Below are 25,244 nucleotides of genomic sequence, written 5' to 3' on the forward strand. Positions count from 1 at the left end.
TAACATTGCTTGAGAAACTTAGATGCATTTATATCAAAAAATGTATTTCAATGTTTTATGCATAATCATGACTGAAAATATTTCCATTCCGCGCACCTGTTAGAAATAAGGCGCGTTTCCATGTTTCTTAGTGATGCGCCAACTCACGTAAACAACCGGATTGTTGTCATCATGGCGGACACTTTTACAATGGGAAGGGAAATTTTAAGAATGTGTTAGATTTTTCCTAATTTCAGCATGTGAATTCAATTATCTCAACATTTTCTTGTGAAGAATATGGGAATGGACATTTTAAAGGACGGGATATATTCAATTTCATTTATTTTTAGTCTGTAACGAGGTGAAGAGTGTATGGTTTTATTTTTCATGAGATCAAATTAAACGTACATGTAGACTTCTAATATTTTGTGTACAGAAAACATTTATTTTATAACAATACGATTTCCGAGATATTTACATGCTGTCCTAATTAATCCTACCAATCTTTGTAGCAGATTAATTAAATCAAATTAACTACATTATCTTTAATTAATACCTGGATTTAATCATCAAGTTCTAACAAGTTTTGCACAGAAATATTTGTATTTTCTTCCTTGAACTTACAATAAATGATCAGCCTGATGGGGAAATGTTTTTCATGTCTCAAAAGAAAAACCCAGCCAAGAAGGTGAGTATTTTAATGGTAGGCCTACTAAAAAAACCTTCTGACATGACAATTTAAGGTACACATGGTACTTGTAATACACCTTATCGCTATTTGTCCACCATTACTGAATATCACACAGGTTCCCGTAAAATTTTGACGTCATAAAACAAAATATCTGACGCCACAATGGAAAAGAGATTGTTGTATGCGTCAAAAGGTCAAGTGACCGAGTAGGCTAATAGCAATAAGGTGTATGATGTACAGGTGCATGTGACAATGTGTACAAATGTATTTTATATTATTAACGAGAAGACCCCATTTTGTGTGTTGCTTATTTTCCTTTACAATAAATTTATCATCATGCCTTTGTAATGTTTGTGTCCTATATGTACCATGCATAGTCGCATTTATCAACCTTCCTTTTGCTTGGATTATTTTGGAAGAAAAACGAAAATATAGGCGTCCGGATATAAATGTTTCTGTCATCGGTTTGACTTTTAAGTAATAGACTAGACTTCCATTTAGGACGATTTAGAATTACACATAGTTTTCATGAGGGTCTTAATTGGGGCACTGTAATGACGAATAACAGAAAAAGTTCTTCCCAAATGATGTTAATGGTATAATTTTTGTTGTAGGACGACAAAAATTATATATGTATACTTTCTTTTATACGATAAAAGTATCGACTGATTATGACGAATCACATTTAATTTTTTTCCAAAAATAATGGTAACAATAATTATTTGAGACCTCTGACGAATCAGGATAAGGATATTTCTGTCAGTACATGTATTTATAGTTTTCCATCTCGCACTATATTGTACTTGTACATCATTAGCTTATTGATGTCATTTACATTGTCAAGGAAAATAGGATAATCAAACTGTATATTTTATTTGCTGGGTATTCATTTATGTAACTGAGGCTACGGCATCCAAAAGGACACACAAATCTTGGAAATATAACACATCTAGAAATACTCTTAATTAAAATGAACTGTACTTGAATAATGGGGTTATGCATTTGAATAAGTAAACTATACTATTTATGTACAATGTACATTTGTAATTGCTTAATTTTTAATTTTACATGTTTAAAGGGTTTTTATACGACCGCAAATTTTGAAAAAAATTTCGTCGTATATTGCTATCACGTTGGCGTCGTCGTCGTTGTCGTCGTCGTCGTCCGAATACTTCTAGTTTTCGCACTCTAACTTTAGTAAAAGTGAATAGAAATCTATGAAATTTTAACACAAGGTTTATGACCATTAAAGGAAGGCTGGTATTGATTTTGGGAGTTTTGGTCCAAATATTTTAGGAATTAAGGGCCAAAAAGGGCCCAAATAAGCATTTTCTTGGTTTTCGCACTATAACTTAAGTTTAAGTTAATAGAAATCTATGAAATTTTGACACAAGGTTTATGACCACAAAAGAAAGGTTGGGATTGATTTTGGGAGTTTTGGTTTCAACAGTTTAGGAATTAGGGGCCAAAAAAGGGTCCAAATAAGCATTATTCTTGGTTTTCGCACAATAACTTTAGTTAAAGTAAATAGAAATCAATGAAATTTAAACACAATGTTTATGACCACAAAAGGAAGGTTGATATTGATTTTGGGAGTTTCTTTCCCAACAGTTTAGGAATTAGGGGCCAAAAAGGGACCCAAATAAGCATTTTTCTTGGTTTTCGCACCATAGCGTTAGTATAAGTAAATAGAAATCTATGAAATTTAAACACAAGGTTTATGACTACAAAAGGAAGGTTGGTATTGATTTTGGGAGTTTTGGTCCCAACAGTTAAGGAAAAAGGGGCCCAAAGGGTCCAAAATTAAACTTTGTTTTGATTTCATCAAAATTGAATAATTGGGGTTCTTTAATATGCCGAATCTAACTGTGTATGTAGATTCTTAACTTTTGGTCCCGTTTTCAAATTGGTCTACATTAAGGTCCAAAGGGTCCAAAATTAAACTTAGTTTGATTTTAACAAAAATTGAAACCTTGGGGTTCTTTGATATGCTGAATCTAAAAATGTACTTAGATTTTTTATTATTGGCCCAGTTTTCAAGTTGGCCCAAATCGAGGTCCAAAATTAAACATTGTTTGATTTCATCAAAAATTGAATAATTGGAGTTCTTTGATATGCCAAATCAAACTGTGTATGTAGATTCTTAATTTTTGGTCCAGTTTTAAAATTGGTCTAAATTAAAGTGCAAAGGGTCCAAAATTAAATTAAGTTTGATTTTAACAAAAATCAAATTCTTGGGCCTCTTTGATATGCTGAATCTAAACATGTACTTAGATTTTTGATTATGGGCCCAGTTTTCAAGTTGGTCCAAATCAGGATCTAAAATTATTATATTAAGTATTGTGCAATAGCAAGTCTTTTCAATTGCACAGTATTGTGCAATGGCAAGAAATATCTAATTTCACAATATTGTGAAATAGCAATTTTTTTTTAATTAAGAGTTATCTTTCTTTGTCCAGTAAAGTAAGCAAGAAATATCTGCAAGATTTTTTTTTATTGGAGTTATCTTTCTTTGTCCAGAATCAATTTAAATCTTTGTTATATACAATATACAATGTATATTCACTTTTTACTACCAACTGATAAATTTAAATTATCTTTACCATTCAGTGATAACAAGCAGTTTTTTTACATCTTAATATTTTATGATGTATTTAAATGAGTAGTAATTGTTGCAAACTCCATTAGAATATTTTAATTGAAATTAGTTTTGGAATAAGGGAAAGGGGGATGTGATTAAAAAATTGGGTTCAATTTTTCTCATTTGAAATTTCATAAATAAAAAGAAAATTTCTTCAAACATTTTTTTGAGAGGATTTATATTCAACAGCATAGTGAATTGCTCTAAGAGAAAACAAAAATTTTAAGTTCATTTGAATACATTCATTCTGTGATAGAAACCTATGCTGTGTCAACTATTTAATCACAATCCAAATTTAGAGCGGAATCCAGCTTGAATGTTGTGTCCATACTTGCCCCAACTGTTCAGGGTTCAACCTCTGCGGTCGTATAAAGCTACGCCCTGCGGAGCATCTGGTTTAATTAATGATTAACTTTCTGTTTTCCAGGGAGGTAACATTAGCTATCTTGGGTCTGGACAATGCTGGGAAAACTACTGCCACGAAAGCTTTACTTGGAGGTTAGTATATATTTAACATGTGCTACATACATGACATAACTTGATTTGAGCTGCATTGGATAGAAACTGACCTTATGAAAGTACACATTTACATCATAAACATGTTACATGTACATGATGTATATGTGTAAATAGTCAGTAAACATTTGGCTTACAATATTCAAAGCTTGTTTTAATTTGTTGCTAGTAATTTATTCTCTTTTTGATAGCATTTACATGGTTTAGATGTGTGCACAAAAATATCTACTTTGCATTCATGATCATTCATGTTGAAACTATTATACATTGTAAATAGAAATACCAAAAACTAAATAAAAATAAGGTTTAAACACAAGTCTAAAATTCAGGATTATACAGTCACTTCTAAATTTCGTGTTGAAAGTTTACAAACTGTGTTATATGATACATATGTATAAGATAATACATTGTAGATGGACTGACATCTCTTGTGACTTTTATCATGAGTATAATTATTTGAAAAATATTAACAATCTTAAAGAATCTGTTAGCAAGGATTTGTATACAAATCCTTGCTGTTTAATAGCATGGTTAGTCAGATTTTTTTCTTTCACAATGTTTCAGTGTTCTTGTACTGAAAGACACATACTTTGCTTTGTGTTGTGTCAAATTGTTAGAAATGCTAGAAATTGGACTTGTTTCATTTTGTTCCTTGGAATGTTGGAATAGCTGTACTTTATTAAATCAAGAAATGTTTTTCTCATATTCTTTCATGTTCATTGTACACACATGACATACCCCTCCCCTTTTTCATGTTTTTTGAACTTATTGATTTTGTTTGAGAGATAAGATTGATTTTCACTTCCCTTTTGTTATACATGTGTACTTAGAATACAAACTATCAGCAGTTCTATTAAATTGTTTGTATGTAAAAATTAAAATGATGAAAGTAAATATTTGCATTGAATCATTTAATAAAAGTAAACATTTCTTCTTTGTATGTTTTATAACATTTATGACATGTTTATTTGCAGCTACATTTATAACCATTTTAACCCATTTAAAACCATTTCAACTGTGATAAAATTAAAAGCATACTGTGGATTTGTTTATTTTCATGGGTATTAATTTTCATGGAATGAGAAAAACTAGAACATATAGAACATTTGTTGAGTATTTGACATTGTAAATATTTGATTTCATACTTTTGCATACTCTGCATACAATACAAAAAAAATTGTGATTAGTTTAACAATTTAATTTGTGGTTCACTTGTACCCACAAAACCCATGACAATTTGTATCCAACAAATAATGATGAACTCACAGTAGTTTGACACCAAATAAATTGTCTTCTCTATAGCTACATACATGTACCAAAGTACATATTACGCCAGAATTGAAATTAGAGAAAGTATAAATAAAATGAGACCAAATTTTCTTGGTGCCTTATTTTTACCTGTCCAACAATAAAAGCATGAGATGACATGCATGCTTGTTTTTTCATGTACTGTGGATTTATTTATATTCATTGTATACATATTTTCGTGGATTTCTGGGGTACAGCAAAACAACAAATTTAGATATACAACAAAATGCAAATTTTCTAAAAGAATGCATGTGAACTTTGTCAAAACCATGAATTTAAATCTCCACGAATATGCAAGTTATACTCTATCCACGAAAATTGGTACCCATGAAAATAAATGAATCCACAGTATATTTAAGTGTTTATAACTTCTTTTAGATGCCAATTACATATGATCCAATAAATTTTAAGCTTACAAATCTGGAATTGGACATTTCAAAATCAAACATTGAAGGTTACAAATGAGAGTCTAAAACTAGGCCTTTTTTTCAGAGACCCATCATGACACAGCACCAACAGTTGGATTTACAAGTGAAAGTTTGACTTTGGACCATTATGAAATCAAAATATTTGATCTGGGTGGTGGCAAAAACATCAGAAGGATATGGAAGGAATATTTTGTAGAAGTTTACGGAGTTATTTTCGTTGTGGATTCTTCTACGCCAGAGAGATTAGAAGAGGCGAAAGTTGTCTTGAAAGGATTGCTGGAGGACGAAAAAGTAGCAGGAAAACCCATACTACTGTAAGTTAACTTATTGATGGGAAAAGTAAAATCACAAAAATACGGTCATCCAAGGAAAATTTAACACCAAAAATCCCTAATCAAATATGGCCAAATCAAAACTTCAAACACATCAACTGAATGGACATCAACTCACACATTCCTGACTTTTTTATGTAAAAAATGTTAGATTAAGCCTGGTTTTATGGCTAGTTAAACATTTTAAACATCTCACTGATGTATTGTGAATTTGGCAATGATGTAGCAACCAAGCAGACTTTTGAATGACAGCTACATGTATTAAAAAATTCTGAAGTCAACTAAGTCTTAGAAACAGCTGTTATTTTATTTTTGGTTGTTTTTAAATAGATTCATACAAAATAGAAGAAAAATAGCAAAAATCAGATTTTTCGTTGTTCGGAAAACATTTGGATTAGGGCAGGGGAGGATTGAGAATCTAGGGATGTTTTTTTTTTTTATAAAAATACACCTACAACATGTGTACAATGACCTAGTTTATCTCATATAAAGTATTGTGCTCTTAAAGTATACATACCACATATTCTCTGCATATTTATTAGATAACACACTACAGGGTCATACATGTAAGTCAGAGTGTGATCACTATAAATCACCTTATTTCAATCAACACCAGCTAGAGTGATCTTGAAGTGAAATACTATGCTTAAATTGTTTGATTCATTCAATTTTGCTGTTGACTTTTGGTGATTTTTGAAAATACAAAACATTTGAATAACACAAGACAGTGTATATTCTTTATCACATGACAATGTAAATTTTTTATCACATGACAATGTATATTCTTTATCACATGACAATGTATATTTGTAGACTTGCCAATAAGCAAGACCACCAAAATGCCATGGATGAAGTTGATATATGTGACCAACTTGGTTTAGAAGATTTAGTAAATGCTAATAAATGTCCTTGTAGAATTGTGAGTATATGACAGACTGACTTATTCTTGAGCAGTATAAATGATGTGATATTTGGTTGTAAAAATATATAACTAGTATATAGGGGTAATATAAATCATTTATAATACCAGTAATATCATATATGTACTTGAGTCTTCTCATAATTCAATGTACATAAAAAGGGGAATTATTTTTTGGGCTCAAGAAGTTGTTATAATTAACGTATCATTGTATTTAAAATTTTGCTAACTTCATTATAAATTGCCTCGACCAAAACTTAAACCTGAAACCAAACAAAAAGCACAGAACACATTGCCTCCTTCTACAGTCAGAGGTGAGAAGGAGGTGGATGTCATTCTGATTTCTGAAAAAGAAAAACATTCCGAAAGATAATCATTAATTTCGGAGTCCTGATTCTGATTTACTGAAAACATTAAGGCTAAATCCTGACATCCTGTAAAAAGTCTTTCTGCTCCTCAAATAACTTGACATAATTAAGTAAAACACTTTTCTGTGACCTGTATAAGATATTTTCTGCTTTAATTAGGAAACCTGCTCAGCACTTAAAGGTACTGGTAAAAAGATGGATAATAATATAAAAGTTGGACTGAAATGGATGTGTGCCACATTAGAGCATAACTGGCGTGTTTACCAACCTCGTGTAGAAAATGATATGGAGGTCGAGGCTGCAAAGAAACGGAAGGAACTAGCGGAAAAGAAGGAAAGAGTACGCAAGATAAGAGAAGAAAGGTACAGTGAAACCAAAAACAGAATATTGTAAATTCTGAAATCTTGCACACACTTATTATTCATTTATTACGATTGTAGAACAAACACGATTTTTTGTGATTGGTTGTTGTGATTTCAGGTAATGCTACATACAAAATAATGCAATCAAAAATAAATTCAAGGTTTGATTTTTGCTATACCTATTTTTGTACATTTTTTCACAAAAATTTAAAAAATCACAATTGTTTCTAAATTAACAGATTACATATATAGTACAATACAATAAACATTGTCCATTGAAAATAACTCGGGTGATCAGTTTTTAAAGAAAATATTGGGGAACTTTTTTTCACAACATTAACAATGACATATTTTCTGATTTAAGAATGTGTTGAAAAATGTTCTTGTTAATTTATCTTTGATAGAGAGAAAAAAGAAGAGGAAGAAAGGAAGAGACTAGGAATAGAAAAACCTGTGAGTGACGACGAAGACCAATTAGACGGTGATCCATTTAAACGTGTTGATGTTAATAGCCTGAATGAAAAGGTACTAATTTAGTTTAATTTTTTTTTAGGATATAAAAATTCCCAATAACATTATATTTGCCACAATCAGTAGTTGCTAGTCACAAGTCAGGAATTCAGTGCTTGTAGTTATTTGCCGTTATATTTGCATTTTTTGAAGCTTAAATCAAGTAGTTGCTATAGTTGCTTACAAGTTAATCATTAAATTCTTTGATAGATAGTTCATACCACGTCTCCTTATTTTATATTTAATTTGATAGAGAATACAAAATTTCTGAATTTTTGAAAATATATGTTGTTTTGTACATAACTTGATATTCAGTTTTTGAAGGACTAAAATTGGGGGATGAAGCGAAGAAAATTATAATTTAACTGTATGAAAAATACTTTGGAAAAAGTGTTTAAAAATCCTTCATGTCTTTGCCTATGACAATCATACTGCTTATTTATTTACTCTTTATGTAATGCTTTGGGGAAATATCTTAGATTTCATTTGTTTATGGGTACATTGTGTACACAAATGTAATTATTACTGATTTATGTAAGAAGTCTGTACTTTCAGTCTTCGTTCAAATGAACTAACATTAGAATGATAAGAAATCTGTGAAAAGACTCAAAATCTTAAAGTGTTTCATTTTGTATTTTATCATTTATATTCTGTTTATATGTACAAATATATATTGGTTTTGTAGTGAGCCTTTTTGTTTTGAATGTTGTTTTTACTACTAAATATTTGCAGACAAGGGGGATTTTCTTCAACATGTGAAAATTGTTTTCCATTTCATTTGTCGACATTACCTGTCACCAGTTGATCTGATTATCTTGAATATTTTTGTTGCAGATAATCTCCCTTGAAAGTTAGTATTTTAGTTTGCTGTGTAACCATGGTAACTGCTGTGTAACCATGTTAACTAAAGAGTGATGCACAATCCAGCTGTTTGCTAAAAGAATAGATACAGATTTCTCATTTAAATGAAAAAAGTTCCAATTTTTTAGCTTGTAATAAACTTTGTTTTGCCAATGATGAAACTTTGAAAGTAGCCTTTCAGAATTTTGGGTTCTCAATGCTCTTAAACATAATTCTTTTTTTAATCCTTTTAACTAATTAATTCAAACATCACTGATGAGTCTGCTGTAGATGAAAGGCGGGTCTGACCTACAAAATTAGTCTGGTATCTTTGATTAATTTTAATGCCCAACCTAGGGGTATAATGATTTTGGTCTGTTTGTTTGTCCGTCTTTCCCCCTTCATGTTAGAGTTTTTGGTCAAGGTAGTTTTTGATGAAGTTGAAGTCCATTCAACTTGAAACTTAGTAGTCATGTTCCCTATGATATGAATTTCAATGCCAAATTAGAGTTTTTACCCAAATTTCACAGTCTACTGAACATAAAAAATAAAAGTGCAAGTTGGGCATCCATGTACTATATGGACACATTCTTGTTTTATATAGCATATGTAAGTGAATGAACACTTTAATTATAATGTTTATTTTGTTAATTCAAATGGTTCACAGTTAATGTGGCCATGGGCAGTCCCCTTTGCCCACTCTATGTAGTTTCAAATGGTCCACAGTTAATCTGGGCAGTCCCCTTTGCCCACTCTATGTAGTGGGCATGTTAATTATTTCCTTTCATTATAAGACATTGATGGCAAAGGTAACCTTAGATTTTTTTATCCTGTTGTGTTCTTTGTTTTTATGATTCTTAAATATTTTATTTATTTGGCTCACTCATGAAAGTTATAAATTTTTTCTTTAAAATAGGAAAATAAGTTAAGTTTTTGAACTCAAAACTTATGCAGGTCATGGAGGTTAAATTATATTAAAGTTGGCTAAAAGATATTACAACATGTAGGTGAGCTACATGCATATTGTGGACTTTTATCAAAAACTGTTTAAGGGCTTCAGTGTCTGAGTGGTCTAAACAGTTACTACTGTTAATCACTAGCCAGTCAACACTGAGGTTGTGAGTTTGAAGTCCCCTGGTGATGCCAATCTTAATCGGCTAGAATTGTCAGTTTTCCTATCTATGGTCAGTGGTTTTCTCCAGACACTCTGCCTCTCTAAATGAGGTGCTTAAAAGTGGCGTTAAAACACAAAAAATCAAATAAATCAAGAACTGTTGATAAAAGTACATATTAATTATGCAAGATTGCTGTTAACTCTATAGTCTCTTTGTTTGTATACATGTAATAAAATGTATTATGATTGGATGATGGTTGAATGTCGTGATTATAATATCTTTTTTGTGGTTAAAGGTATATTTTATTGTTTTGGTTTTTCCAAACCGATTATAGGTTTATTTCACATTTTCTGTTGAAAGTGTATAGTTTTAATTCTGACCACAAAAATCTTTGACAAATTTACACATTTTTTCCTCGAAATTATAACATAAGTGGTTTTATTTACATTTTCTGTATGTTTAAAGCAAATAATGAATAATTCAATACTGACCACAAAATATCATTGACAAGTCTCTGCATTTATTCATATATATTTTAAGACAAACAGCTAGAGGAATCAGGATTTATTTAGATTTTTACAATCTACAAACATGTAGATCTCTTTTCCAATTGGATCTAATGCAAATGCCTCCCTCTGCATGAATTTTACAAGAGTTGTCTATCTTTGACGCATGTTCTTTCTACACTCCCTAAATTTTTGTGTGAACCATTGTTTTTATGATATTCTAAATTTTAAAATTAGCTACTGCTAGCAAAAGATGACACCAGACTAGCTTTACTGATTATGCCTATTTTGGGTTAAGAATAATCCATAATATTTGTATTGTATTTTTTTTTACCAAACATTTAGATTTGAGAGTTTACAATGAAAGATTTGTCATATGCACAGAAATTGGTATTCTTTTGAAGGATTTTTTTTCTCTTTATCTTTTGATAAAAAAATTTATTTATGCGAAAATGCGACAGTAGGCCCGAGAACACAGTTATTTCGGACTGCATTCTTTAAGACAATGAATTCAAATTAAAAAAATGGCACCTGCTCTTTCTCAAAAAGATTTTTACAGTGTAGTGTACTACCAGTGAGACAAATAATATCAAAATTATAGAAACTTCTACTAGCTCTAACTCAAAATAATGACAATTCTGTGTTAAGGGGGTGTAAAATTAAGTTTGACAGCTTCAGATGTGATAAAATTTGACCTTTTTGAACTGGACCAAACCACTACTTAACATAAAGATTCAGCACCCAATTTTTTTTTAACATGTAATTACATCCCCTTACTTAATATTTCATGCATTTAATATCAAGAAATACATTGAGAAAGTGTATCAAATAAAACATGCAAGTTATCGCTGTTTACACTAGGGACTATATTCGTAGACAACGAAAACCAAAGGACGATAACTGTGTCCTTGGACCAGTATCAGGTTTGCAAAAAAACTTGAAATAATAATTTCAGCAATGATTTTCAAAAAATTAAAAAGAATTTGCAATCCATTTATAGTAATAGATTACACATTTTTAGCAGTAATAGCTGTGATTTGCAATAAGAAATGCACACATAAATTTCTGAATTTACAGAACTCTAAAATTCTGAATGTTTTATAATAATGAGATTATTGGGGATGAAAATAATGTAAAAGTTTAGTCAAGGACATAAAGGACATACCTAACATACATATATCCTTGATTTACTGTACAAGTTAAAATATCTTTCCAAATAGGGGTGCTAATTCATAGACAAAGGAAGTCATTTAACTTATGCTAAATACACAGCCTCATCTCCATATTTAACAGTGACATTTACATTCCTACCCAGCCACATGTCCACAATTAACAGTGACAATCATTAAACACAACATGGCCTCATATCAACAATTAACATCGGCATGTACACACAACCGTGTAACAATACTTTCAACTGTATTAATGGGTTTTTTTCACATGTGTTTAATCTTCAATTTGTTTATGGCAGCAAAATTATACGAAAATTGGACCCTGTGTAAAATCCCTGCATATTCCAAGATGTATTGCTGTCTAAAAAATGTAACATAATACTATTACACCATGTATGTCATTGTATATATATATTGATTATTTACAAAATTCATAAAATCTATTTACCCTGAAGGTGAAAAACATTATGTAAATTTATATATTCACCTGAGTAGAAAAAAAAACATTTGAAAAAATGAATAATAGCAAGGATATGTTGGGGTATACATCACTGAGGCAGGTCCACATATAGTAGTGTATATCTTTGTATTGTGTGGTAGAACATCATCAGAAAGTTAAAAAAATCATTGTTCTTTTTTTGTTTGTTAATTTTATTCCATGAATACATAAAACATCAAAGTAATGCTATGATGATTTTTTTTTATTTCCCTCTCAGGAAAAAAGAATGAAAGAAGAAAAAAGAAAGAAGAAGGAATTAGAGCTGAAGATGTTAGGACGAGATACGAATGATAATAACACTGTTAATAATGACCTTGATGAATCTGAAGGTGAAATAAGGTCAAGTCGATCTTTGAAATATTTAGGACTACGTAATGGACTAAGTAGTAATGAAAATCACATGAAAAATGGAAATTTAAACACACTTAGTAGTGAAAACAAACTACCTTATGATTCTGAACAGGATAGTGACCTTGACATAACCTCTAAGAAAAGTCGCCGTGCAACGCCACGGTTACCTCCCCTTCAGAAACCATTAGGTACTAAATTTTCACCAGACGACCAAACAACCGGAAAGAAAAAACGCAAGAAAAAGAAATTGAAAGCTCTACAGGAAAAAATGGAAGAAGATGAGGACATGGGAGAAAGTTTTCAACCTTCAAAACATTCTGTTCAATCTGTATCAAAGATTGAAGTCAATACACTAAACCCTTATACTGAAAATCAAAATAGTTTCCATAGTGACACAAGTTCTAGCAAACATATTGTGGTAGGAAAAACCTTATCTTATGACAACGAAACGGAGGAAGATACGACCCCAAGGTCACATAAGATTAAGAAGAAAAAGAAGGTGAAGTCAAAAGGAATGCACCAATCCTTTGATGATTTTCCAACACCTAGAAGTATTGAAGCAGCTGAAAATAACACAGATTTTGCAAGTTCTTTATCCTACCGTATTGACAACGAAGGTAAATTTGATAAATAAAAGAAAAACATATTTGTAGTTTAAGGTTTTACATAAAATTGTTTGTACTTCAAATGTACTATTTTTGTAGAAAAATAATCAATCATGGATTTGTGGTTGAAAAAAAAATCCATGAAATTTTTATACAGAATAAAAATGCAAATTTCGATTTGATTCATAAGTATGTATGCAACATTTATAATAGTTTCCATGTTCACGATTCTTTCATTGTTAGAACATATATTATAACTAAATACATACTTTTAATTTGTAAGTATCAAAGATACTAGAGAATAACCTAAACTGTCTAAAGGTCAACTTCGTTCTCAATTTTAAGTAAGCAAAGACAAGTATAAAAACTCTTGCACTATTTGTTTTTAAAGGCAGTGCTTTAAGGCCTGACTTTTAAGTCATGAGGTTCATCTTTTCATACGCAATCCATGCTGGGGGTCTTTTGGCCAGAAATAGATCCGGAAATGTTCGAATTTCTCCTCTTCTTTTTATGGTATGATATGGTTTTTGTTTCTTTCATTTACATTGGGGACTAAAGAAACGATCAGTGTGTATTGTTCGTTTTATAGAACTTGTTATTAGTGTGTATTTTGCATTATAAGCAGTCAACCTGACTACAAACTATCATTATTTGTATATTCCGTGTGGAAAGAGGTCGGGTCAATTTCAAGTGTTATCTGACATCTAAAGATTCTTTAATTAGTTCAGACGTTGATATAACAATGAAAAGTCGACTGAACATGATTAATATTGCATCTTCTATAATTCAAAGCGGAATTCGGTTTATGAACGAGAAACCGTAAAGCGTTTTCAATTTCGGTATTAGTTATGTATGTTATCTACGTATTATCCTGGTTCCCGGTACTACGTTCCGGGTATTAGCTATTTGATATATTTGATGTGTAACATTACAATCGGGTACCAGCCAATCTACGTGTGTATGTGTACATAATTTACCGCCAAAATGACCGACTTAAAAAATAGTCCATCAACGTTCCATATAATGATATGCAAATTCATAATTAATCGTAACTTTTTTTTATCTTTGTATAATTAATATAACAAAATGGATTCCACAAAATTGAAAATAGCATTATTTTACGAGGATTTCTCATATTTTTTTCACTTTCGGGCGCAGTAATACGTATGTTTTGAAGAAGCTCGAAGAATTTGACAAAGTGAATTGAGAAGGAAACGGATAGATATACGTTCTTGCTATCAGGTAAAACAATTTAAATGTACAGAACAAACACATTTACTTCACACAAATAGTACAGGCTTAAGCTTTTTATTGTCTAGCTTATACACGACTGTAGTCAAGTGTTTAAACGACGGCGGTGACATACAAGGTACGGGTCATACTGGGTCAAGTCTAAATATGTAAACATATCCACGTGCTATTAGGTAGAACGCATCGTAATGCAATATCTACAATTTTTCCTCCTTTATACATCGTTTAACCAGATATATTTCTCCTTTTTACATCGTTTAACCAGATTTATTTCTCTTTCAAATACACTTAAACACGGGTTGTATGTACGTATCTTTTCTAGTGTTTTCTTGATGTTATTAAAGTTCATTTGTTGATGTTTAGAAATTTTTGAACGACTGAACACAGGAGTGAATGAATGCAACAATTATATATACTGAAGACTTGGGCTGTACAATGATAGTGTACGTTTATCATACTGATAATCATTCTAGCAGTAATTATGTTAATTTAGGATGTAATGTCTAATGACAGGAATTCATGAGCTATGCCTCAGGCTTTCTGAAAAAATATCAATGACAATGTAAACAGGAACAAAACATTGACACGAATGATGCTCTCTTCCATGTTATATAGTTATTTAGGTATATGTGTTGCACAAGTTTCAATTAAACTTAAGTTATAAAACTTTTTTTCAGGGCACAAACCCTCTTTAAAGAGACTTGTCTACTGCCATACCCATCCTATTTTCATGCACCATTTGCAAGCAAGAGACTGAATGGTTTGCAAAATTAAAAATCAGGACGGTGTCCAATTAAAACAAAAGAACTAAACTGGATGAATATTGTAGGAGAAATCTAGACCTGCTAGAGGAAAGTTTTGATTTGTGAAATTGGTTTTCCTGAAAAGTCATTCATCCTAGCCTGCAGAAAGGAACTATAACTGTCCACCACCAACTGACGAGCTTCACATATGGAATTACTCAAATACCATCAATGTCTATGTTTTCAGCACAAATTTCACAATTTATGACACAGCTGTGCTTTTTTTTATACCGTTAAAGAGTTGTATACTAAATTTTATTTTTTTATCAATAAATATATATTATATTAATTGTGTCATCTAAGAACAAAGTCTTGTATTTTGCCAAAAGATGCATACTAGTGAATGAAAGTGGTGCAGTTCATTTTGGTGTATAGAATTGAATTACAATTGTTCATGTTATTGGAATGCATATAAAAATAAGGAGATGTGGTACAATGTATATGATATTTAGTGAGTTTATCAAGCAAAAGTGAATAAGATATAGGTATAAGCAGTTACAGGTACTACATGTACTGTACAATCTCAAACAAGGAGAAAAACTCATACCGTAAAGAGAATTTCATATTTACAAGTAAGTTTTGTTTTTGCGTTGAATAATTTTCTTCTATTGTTTTAATTGCAAACATGGGAAGTGGTTAAAATGCTAATGAGACAGCTGTTATGGCCACAGAGCCTTAATTGAAAACTTCTTTTTCATTCATACGGGTAGATTTTGCCTGGAGTAAGAAACATATCTGCCAACTTTTCAAAATGCACATGGGGGTTTTACGTGAAAGATGGTTCATATAGTCATACAAAACCTTCAAGGGGGCCTTCAAATGGAAGCAGGACAAGTCGCCCCACTGGCTAATCTGCCCACTTTTTAAAAAAACACCACAAACTGATTTATCAAATCACCCCACATGTGAAATTGGTTAAATCATGTTTAATATTACTCCTGCCAACTCGCCCCACATGTGAAATTGGTTAAATCATTTTAATTTTTCTTTTTCCATACGTGGGGCGAGTTGGCATTACTAAATTCATCCTGGTTAATAATATATTTATCTAGATTTCAGCGATTTCCATTAGGTGGGACCAGTTGGCAAGAGTTATATTAACAGAATTTAACTTATATACAATGGGATAACATCTTTTTACATAAGTGGGGCGAGTTGGCATTACTAAATTCTTCCTGGTTAATAATATATTTATCTAGATATTATCGTTTTCTATTAGGTGGGGCGAGTTGGCAGGAGTAATATTAACGGGATTTAACACAGTTCACAAGTGGGGCGATTTGGTAATCCAGGTTGGGGCAGGTTTTTTTTTTAAAGTGGGGCGAGTTAGTGAAAAAGTGGGGCTATTTGCTAATGGGGCGATTGTCATGGATTCCCTTCAAATATATTCTGATGTGGTTTTTGGCTTCTACTTGCATTAACAAGCTTATAGCCATTGTTGAATTAATTGTTTTCTTTAAATAGTCGACAAAATTGCTCTTACAAAATTTCCATTTGGGAGCCTCGAGCTCGATGGAGGAAATACTCTGCAAATACTGACAGTTGGCAGGTATGGTCATCAAAAAAGTTGACATGTTACTATGTACATTTACCATTATGTTACTTGATGTTCTTGCTATACACACAGTACAGAGACTAGTCAATCTTTGTGAACTATTTTTTTATGGGAGTCATAGAATATGCGTATACAATCAATATTAAAAATAGTCTATTTATATTGAAAAGGAAAAGTTCTTATATGTCTAAAGAAGAGGGACGAAAGACACCAAAGGGACAGTCAAACTCATAAATTTAAAGCAAACTGACAAGGCCATGGCTAAAAATGCATTTCATGGCGAGGCACAGAAAATATACTGTAAACAGTAGACTATAGATACATGTATAGGTGAACTAAGGTACAAAAGAACTCTAAATCTTAAATTCTACAAACCACCTCTGTTCTATGGAAGATAATGATATAACTGGACTAGAAATACACACAACCTGTAATTAACTGCCTTTACAGCGCTTTCGCGCTTTGATTAGACTATGTACCCATGGGTATCTTTTCTCCACTTTGCAAGAAGCCATTGTTGTTTTGCTGTTGACCATTTTAAAATGTACTATGTATTGCAAACTGGCTGTGTTGATAATTTTAGAATTTATGTTTGTGGATAATGAACAAAAGCAGGTTTTAAAATATTTTATTTAATTATATTTAGTTATACATCTTTGTGGTGAAAAAAAAATGGTCATTTATGGGTTGTTTACTCTTTATGTATCTTCTTTCTCTCAATTTGTTTTTGTTTGATAGAATCCAATCCAACTGAAGTCAGGAAATTGAAGAAAAAGGCCTATCTAAAGAAAAATAAAACTGGACCATCAGATGAAGAAATAGAAATGGGAGACACCCTCAGGAATACTGGCATTACAGATTTCACATGGACTTTGGGTTCTCCTAAAAAGGAGGTATTATCTAGTGGTAAGTATAACTGATGATGCTCAGTTTTATCATAATTTCTGCTCAGCCATTTTTTTCTACACAAATAAAGGTGTACATATAAGCCATAGTGATATGCATTAAATATATAGTTTATTTAGTATGAAAGACACTTTTTAAGGCAATAAGGGGGTTGGAGGTGTTTTCAGATAAATTGTAAAAATTTTTAGTTATTTTAATTTTAAATCAAAACCTTTATTTTAACACAAGCTTCTATGAAGAAGGCAATAATTGTACTGGAATATTTTTGGTGCCGAAATTTTAAGGGGAGCTCTTATTTTTATGGTTACTTTCAATATCTTAAATCAAAATTCTATATCTAATCAACAGTGGACGTACTTATCAGATATACTGAATTATCTCGTGGTTGGTATGTTTGTGTTGGTTTTGCACTTAATTGTACAATAAATTTGCTTCACTTTTTTCACACTGTTTAATTTTTGACTGCAAAAATGTCACTACTAAAAGTTTGGGAAAACAAGACTTAAAATCAAAAATATGCACCTAAAATGAAAAGTTTGAAATATTTTTCTAACATTTAATAACTAAGGTTGTTGTGCTATAGATGATAATATTTGCTTGATTTCTTTAATGTGGAATTTTAGTCAACTGATTTTGGGTAGGCTGCTTATCCACCAAATATTTTGATTATCAATTTTACAGATTACAGATTATTTTCAGATGTGCTAGTTTCCAAATCAGAATTTTTAATACAGTTTGAATAATAATTTAAGAAGAATGAATTTCATTTCAAAATATTTTTTCAATTTATTTTTGCAATTAGAACTTTTTAATATTTTTAGTCCCCTGAAAATGGAATTTCATTCGTTAAGAAAGCAAATATATAGCAGAAATAACACACAAAGAGATTGAAGCTGAAAATTGCTTTCTCAATTTTGTTTTTTAAACGTATAAATGTACAAGAAAGTGTAGAAAAGACTGCAATAATGTCAATCATATTTATTTACTTTAACTGGATTGTCTTCACACATGCATCTATTCTTAGTACCACCTACCGTATTGACTGATTAGACATAGAATTGCAACTTATGGATCTCTAACAGTTGTTATAATCATGTTTTGGAGTCATCTTCAGTTGTTAGAACTTACATGGAATTTAGATCAGTCATTTAGCAATTGATGAATACATTGTATAACAAAGACATTCAAAATTTTATGTTTAAAGTTATGGTATTAATTTTTCAGACGAAGGACCAGTACAAAAAAATTGGGGGTTTGCAGAAGACCTTGAAGACACTATAGATACCCCTGCAAGAAGGATTGGAGTACGGCCGAACTTTGAAGATGATGATGACGTTATGTTGTAATGAAAATGAAAAAACTTATTGCATACTTTACTAGTTAGGAAAAGTTATGAAAATTGTAAAGGATTGGTGTACAATGATATCTGTCTTACTTATGAAGATGTGTGTATTGAAAGAAAAGTCTTAATCATGACTTTATAAAGGATATCAATAACAAAAATCAACGAAACATCTTTTTATGGAAAGATCAGTGTTCAAATTTGATGTAGCTTGAGTTGTCTTCCTTAGATTAAAAATGGTAAAAATACTTTTTGATAAAAGAAAACCCACCTAATCTAGAGCTCAAATGTGGTCTCAGAAAACTTCTTTTCAAAAAAACAAAGAAATTGTCAGTTAAAAATGAGATTTAGTTGTTGTGTCGATATGGTATAAAACAATCTATAATTGAGAATCTTATCTAAGGGGAGGTAATTGTCATCATTGTTTATTTTGATGACCTAATGGGGAAATGTTTAAAGCTGGTCATTTCTTTATAAAGGGAGAAAATGATGATTAGGAAATATGAAAAATTATATTATTTTGAAGTGAAAGAATATATCATATGCAGATTTTAAAAAAAATGAACTTAACAAGTGACCTGGATTACTTTGTCATAAATGTAAAAAAAAAAATGAAGTGCAAGTGATGACAAAATTTCCAACAAAGAGTCCAAAACTAATTGGAGTGTGAGTTGAGCTGAAAGTAAACAATATTTTCTGTAGAGCTTTTTATTTTGGCTGACTTTGTAATAGATCCACCCATTCATAATACAATGAAAATAGGTTGTTTTCTGTAATGGTAGTATTTTTCATATTGAAAAATTGAGAATGTTGTAAATTTAAATCAAGTTTTGCTCCGTCCATTTTACTTAATTCACTGGTGCTAATGTAAAATGTATTTAATTTGTTTAGAGGAATTGTTTGTACTTGCATGACATTATAATTTATTTTTATTTCTGTATGTACCCCATATGGTCTGTGTTGAAGTGTTTCAAATGCAGCTTCATGTAGCTCGAAAGGTCAAATTTTGCAAACTTTTTTCGGAAATGTCTTTTTTTTCCCACCAAAGTTAAACTGGTTATTGAGTCATGATAATTCCTCCACCTTAAACATATATGCCAGTTAAATTCATTTAAATTGGTTGATTTGTTCCATTAATTTTAAAAAGATTTGGGTCCTTTGTTAATATCTTGAGATCTTGAGATTACACTGTTCGGACTCTGGACTTCGACCTAAAAGCTTTCATAGAAGCATGTACTTACCAGTAGAAATGGTTAGATAAAACAACTCAGTTATAAGTACTGGTTTTTACTCTAAACTATTCATTTATTAGTTTAATTTGTTTGTTTGAAGCATTACAATATTCATTTTATTATAAAGAGTTATGTCCCTTGTTCATACTCTCCTTTTCATTTTTCCAAATGTGATAGCCAAATGGCAATTATAATCAGTGCTAATTCATTATTTACATAGCTTTACATTGTATATTATAATATTTATAAGTAAAGGTAAATACTTGACTTAAATAATGGAAAGGTTGTTTGTTCCATTATACTATTTATGAGTAAAGAGGAAATTCTTTACTTTAATTTGTATTATGTTAATTTAAAAAAAAAAGGTTGTCTCTTTATGTAAATAATACACATACATACTTGAATTGTATATGAAAAAGTTGCTCTATTATGATATTGAAATGTAAATTGGGGAAAAGTAGTTTCAAGTTGTTCTATCCCAAAGCTTATGTGTTTAATACACTGTTGTCATTATACCATAGATTGAAAACTATGAAGGTTGTTTAAATCACAATGTTGAGGTCTAATGTGAAATTAACACTGTTTGCAGGTTGTTTCTTTTAAAACAGAGTGTTTACAATATTATACTATATTTTTTTTATGATTTGAAATAAAAACAAATAATGTGATCATTCCAAAAATCCTTATTTTCTGTCATAAGTATTTCTTCCATAGGTCATTGCTTAAGGACTAGATAGAGCTAATAGGCTGAATATTATCAAAGAGGGCAGAGGGGTCCTGATCCCTGAAATCCTGGGGTTACAAACATAAAATCCTGAGGTCCTGAATTTAAAGAAATTTAAATCCTGGCCTTCGAAAAAAGAATTCCCGGGGTCCCGAAAGGATCAATCCCGAAATCCCATGCTTAAAAACGACTGATCCCGACTTCCTGAGGCCATGGAAAATTAATTGTTGGTTTCCCCTAACATGGGAAAATTTTATAGACCTGGCAGGCAGGCGTTTCTTTTTTTCTTTTTTTTTTGTGTAACCATGCATAATTTTATATCTATATGTTTTGTTACTATTGGGGAACTATAATCTTGCATATTTTCAACACTTTTAGTTGTCTCTGTAAAAAAATAATAAAAAAAAATATTTATTTTTTTACAGAAAAATAAAATGACCTGGCGGTAATTGAATGACCCGGTCGGGTTAGGGGAAACCATCATTTATTTTTCCATGGCCTGATAAAGGTCCTGCACCCCCATTAAACAGTTGGGTTGGGGAGGGGGGTTGTGTGCACAGTTAACCCTGACAGAATCTGCACTTCAGATAATATTAATTTTGTATTTCAATGTTTTATTTTTATTGTTGTTATTGTGTTTTACATTTTAAGGGTAAAAATTTCTTGTGAAATATCATGAAATTTTTTTATTTAGGATTTTACTAATCTCAGGTATTCCAGGAGTATATATCTCTGTAAGATGGATTAATTGTTTTTCTTAATACTGTTTCAATACATAAAGGCTATATCACCAAGACTCATTTTAAGATTAAAGTAGGATACCCATGGAATGGTTTCAATATGATATTGTTTTCACTTGATTCATTTTTACAAGTTTTATGAGGATTGATCATATATAAGATTCCATTTTATCTCCAGTATTTAGTGCTTTGACATATTTATAACATACATTTTCTTGACTTTTCTGTCTTTGAAAATAGAAATTATGGATAAATTAAGGTTCCAATTTCTGAGACAAAGGTGACCTAAGGGGGTCTTTTGCAATTGTTTTAAGGATCATTTCTGTCATCCATTGCTTTAAATATTTTGGTTTTTAGTGGTTTTAAGTGTTCCAGAAAAGTACTTCGGACGCACCATATTTTATAAAGTGTTATTTTCATTTGATTGAATATTACTCATAGTTTCATATTTAATTTTATCTGATGATATTTAAACCTTTTATTAAATGTAGACAGTTTTAATTATTTTAACTTAATGTTTATATGTTGTGTTTTAATTATTAGTAATTTTATTGGGAAAAAAATGGAATTTTTACCAATGAAATGAATAAATACTAATTATATCTAATTTTAACGCATTATTTCTACAGCTGAATGTTTTAACACATATCATTTTTCTTATCTATGTAAATTTATTATTCATTTGAATATTTTTTATGTTGTTTTATTTTATCCTGAATTAGTTCAGGCCAATCTAGAGTAGTTAACTTGTATGGGTAGGATGGCAAGCTGTATTTGGATATTGGTTTAAGTGTCGTTTATGACCAGTTTATTTATGAAGAAATACTCAAAAGAAAATATGTTGCTTAAAAAGGGAGAGTCTTGGAGATTGAAACTCTTTCATATCTAGATCTCCCATAAACTTTTCTTATAAATAGAATAGACTTAAATAAGTATGAGGACCCAATGTAAAGATGACCTACTTTAAATTCGTTTTTTTTTTTTAGGTGTAAAATTTTTTTGGATTAAAGAAGAAAATTGTGTTTTCTTGGATATTTGATTTTGTGGTTTTGTCTGGCTTGGAGCATTTAGAAAATATCATTCCTTGAACTTTCAAAACGAATTTAACTAAAATTGCTATCCCACGAAAAATGAAAAATTTACAGTTTCTGAACTAAATATATATTTATCTTCTCTGAGTGACTTGCAAATATGTGTGATGTTACTTGGGTGGGAAAGAATGTGCAACAATTCTCTTTCTTCACATTCTAACATTTGAATTAATTTTGAAGGCATGATCAAACTACACAACAAACTTGGAAAGCAAGCTCACTAATATTTTGTTGAACATGCTATTGAAGAAAAGTTGTGATTGATTTCTTTAATCATTTTCAAAAGTGAACTTTCTAATTTGGTTTGGTCATTGTACATTTGTTACAAGAAAAGCTTTAACCTACTGTTATTATCAAAGATTAAGATAAAAATTTGTAGGTTGTTTTTTTATGAAGAAAATTACCCACCAGATTTTTTGGAAAAGATGTTTTTAAGAAATGTTACAGATTATGTAAAAAATTGTCCACCTGATTTTTACTTTTTTGAAACTTGTTTAGGGAAACGTTACAGATAATGTAAATGAGAACTCATGTGTCAACAATATATTAAACTGTATTATTCATATCTTTATTCATGATTTATTTTAGGTACAATACAGAAAATAAATCATGTTTTACTGTCTTTATATTACTTGTCATTAACCTATATATATAAAAGAAGATGTGGTATGATTGCCACAAGAGACCAAAATGACACAGAAATTAACAACAATAACTCACCGTACGTCCTTCAACAATAAGTAAAGCCTATATCGCATAGTCAGCTATAAAAGGCCCCGAAATGACATTGTAAAACAATTCAAAAAAGAAAACTAGCAACCTTATTTATATGAAATATGAACGAAAAACAAATAGTTCTCTGTGTAAAAAACAACACTGCGAAAAAAGTTAGTAAAACAGATACAATTGGGAAATTAAAAAATATAATTGAAAAAATAACTGACAATGTGATGACAAAATGTGAAGATGAACAGACAAAAAATAGTCCAATAAAATTGACACATACTATTAAAATAACAAGGTCCAATTTGTTAGCCGGCATGACATAAAAAAAAGATGAACCAAAGAATTCAACTATAATCTGATATAGGATGAATTAGTTGTTTAAAATTTACAACATTCGAGACCCTTTTGTTTTCGCATAATTGATATAACCAATAATTGACAAGTTCTGGGTCAAATCCGATTAGATACCAATAGTATATGTCAAATGTATTTTCCAGTTGTATGTATTTATGTATACTCTGTATCTCCTTCATTGAATTGGAGCACCACCATAAGCTACGGTGCTCTGAAAGGAGGATATTTAACAATGTATCAGTGCATATTTAGTACAAGAGTGCACACACTGAAATGTCTAACCTTCTATACTAATCATTGATATTATGTTGATAGTCCAAAATATAAAGTTTTACTACAACTATCACATAAACTTAACATGATTCATGAAAAGCAGGTCAAAGTCATATAAACCAAAAAATAAATACATGTACATCTTACAATCATTCAATAGACTAAATATAGTTGACCGATTGCTTATAGTTTCTATGTTAAATTCCTCTGCTTACCCTTCCGGAGCACCTGAGATCACCCCTAGTTTTTGGTGGGGTTCATGTTGTTTATTCTTTAGTTTTCTATGTTGTGTCATGTGTACTATTGTTTTTCTGTTTGTCTTTATACGACCGCAAATTTTGAAAAAATTTTCGTCGTATATTGCTATCACGTTGGCGTCGTCGTCGTCGTCGTCGTCGTCGTCGTCCGAATACTTTTAGTTTTTGCACTCTAACTTTAGTAAAAGTGAATAGAAATCTATGAAATTTTAACACAAGGTTTATGACCATAAAAGGAAGGCTGGTATTGATTTTGGGAGTTTTGGTCCCAATATTTTAGGAATTAGGGGCCAAAAAGGGCCCAAATAAGCATTTTCTTGGTTTTCGCACTATAACTTTAGTTTAAGTTAATAGAAATCTATGAAATTTTGACACAAGGTTTACGACCACAAAAGAGAGGTTGGGATTGATTTTGGGAGTTTTGGTTTCAACAGTTTAGGAATTAGGGGCCAAAAAAGGGTCCAAATAAGCATTATTCTTGGTTTTCGCACAATTACTTTAGTTAAAGTAAATAGAAATCAATGAAATTTAAACACAATGTTTATGACCACAAAAGGAAGGTTGGTATTGATTTTGGGAGTTTCGGTCCCAATAGTTTAGGAATTAGGGGCCAAAAAGGGACCCAAATAAGCATTTTTCTTGGTTTTCGCACCATAGCGTTAGTATAAGTAAATAGAAATCTATGAAATTTAAACACAAGGTTTATGACTATAAGAGGAAGGTTGGTATTGATTTTGGGAGTTTTGGTCCCAACAGTTAAGGAAAAAGGGGCCCAAAGGGTCCAAAATTAAACTTTGTTTTGATTTCATCAAAATTAGATAATTGGGGTTCTTTAATATGCCGAATCT

The 25,244-nt window shown here is 30.8% G+C and overlaps 1 protein-coding gene across 2 annotated transcripts; it reads left to right on the forward strand.

The window, feature by feature from the left end:
- The first annotated feature begins 123 nt into the window (after positions 1-123).
- On the forward strand, positions 124-23,408 carry LOC134686785 (ADP-ribosylation factor-like protein 13B). 2 transcript variants are annotated; one of them, XM_063546550.1, is made up of 10 exons: positions 124-667; positions 3,739-3,809; positions 5,628-5,877; positions 6,709-6,814; positions 7,342-7,544; positions 7,949-8,069; positions 12,404-13,154; positions 17,490-17,657; positions 18,006-18,041; positions 18,882-23,408. In XM_063546550.1, the coding sequence occupies exons 1-10, from the start codon at positions 609-611 to the stop codon at positions 19,001-19,003; spliced, it is 1,887 nt and encodes a 628-aa protein (XP_063402620.1). In that variant the 5' UTR covers positions 124-608; the 3' UTR covers positions 19,004-23,408. The 2 variants fall into 2 exon arrangements, with proteins under 2 accessions (XP_063402620.1, XP_063402621.1); XM_063546551.1 differs by lacking the exon at positions 18,006-18,041 and having other exon boundaries at positions 125-667.
- Positions 23,409-25,244: the final 1,836 nt, after the last annotated feature.

This window comes from Mytilus trossulus, chromosome 10 (assembly GCF_036588685.1).
Source record: "Mytilus trossulus isolate FHL-02 chromosome 10, PNRI_Mtr1.1.1.hap1, whole genome shotgun sequence".
Taxonomy (NCBI): domain Eukaryota; kingdom Metazoa; phylum Mollusca; class Bivalvia; order Mytilida; family Mytilidae; genus Mytilus; species Mytilus trossulus.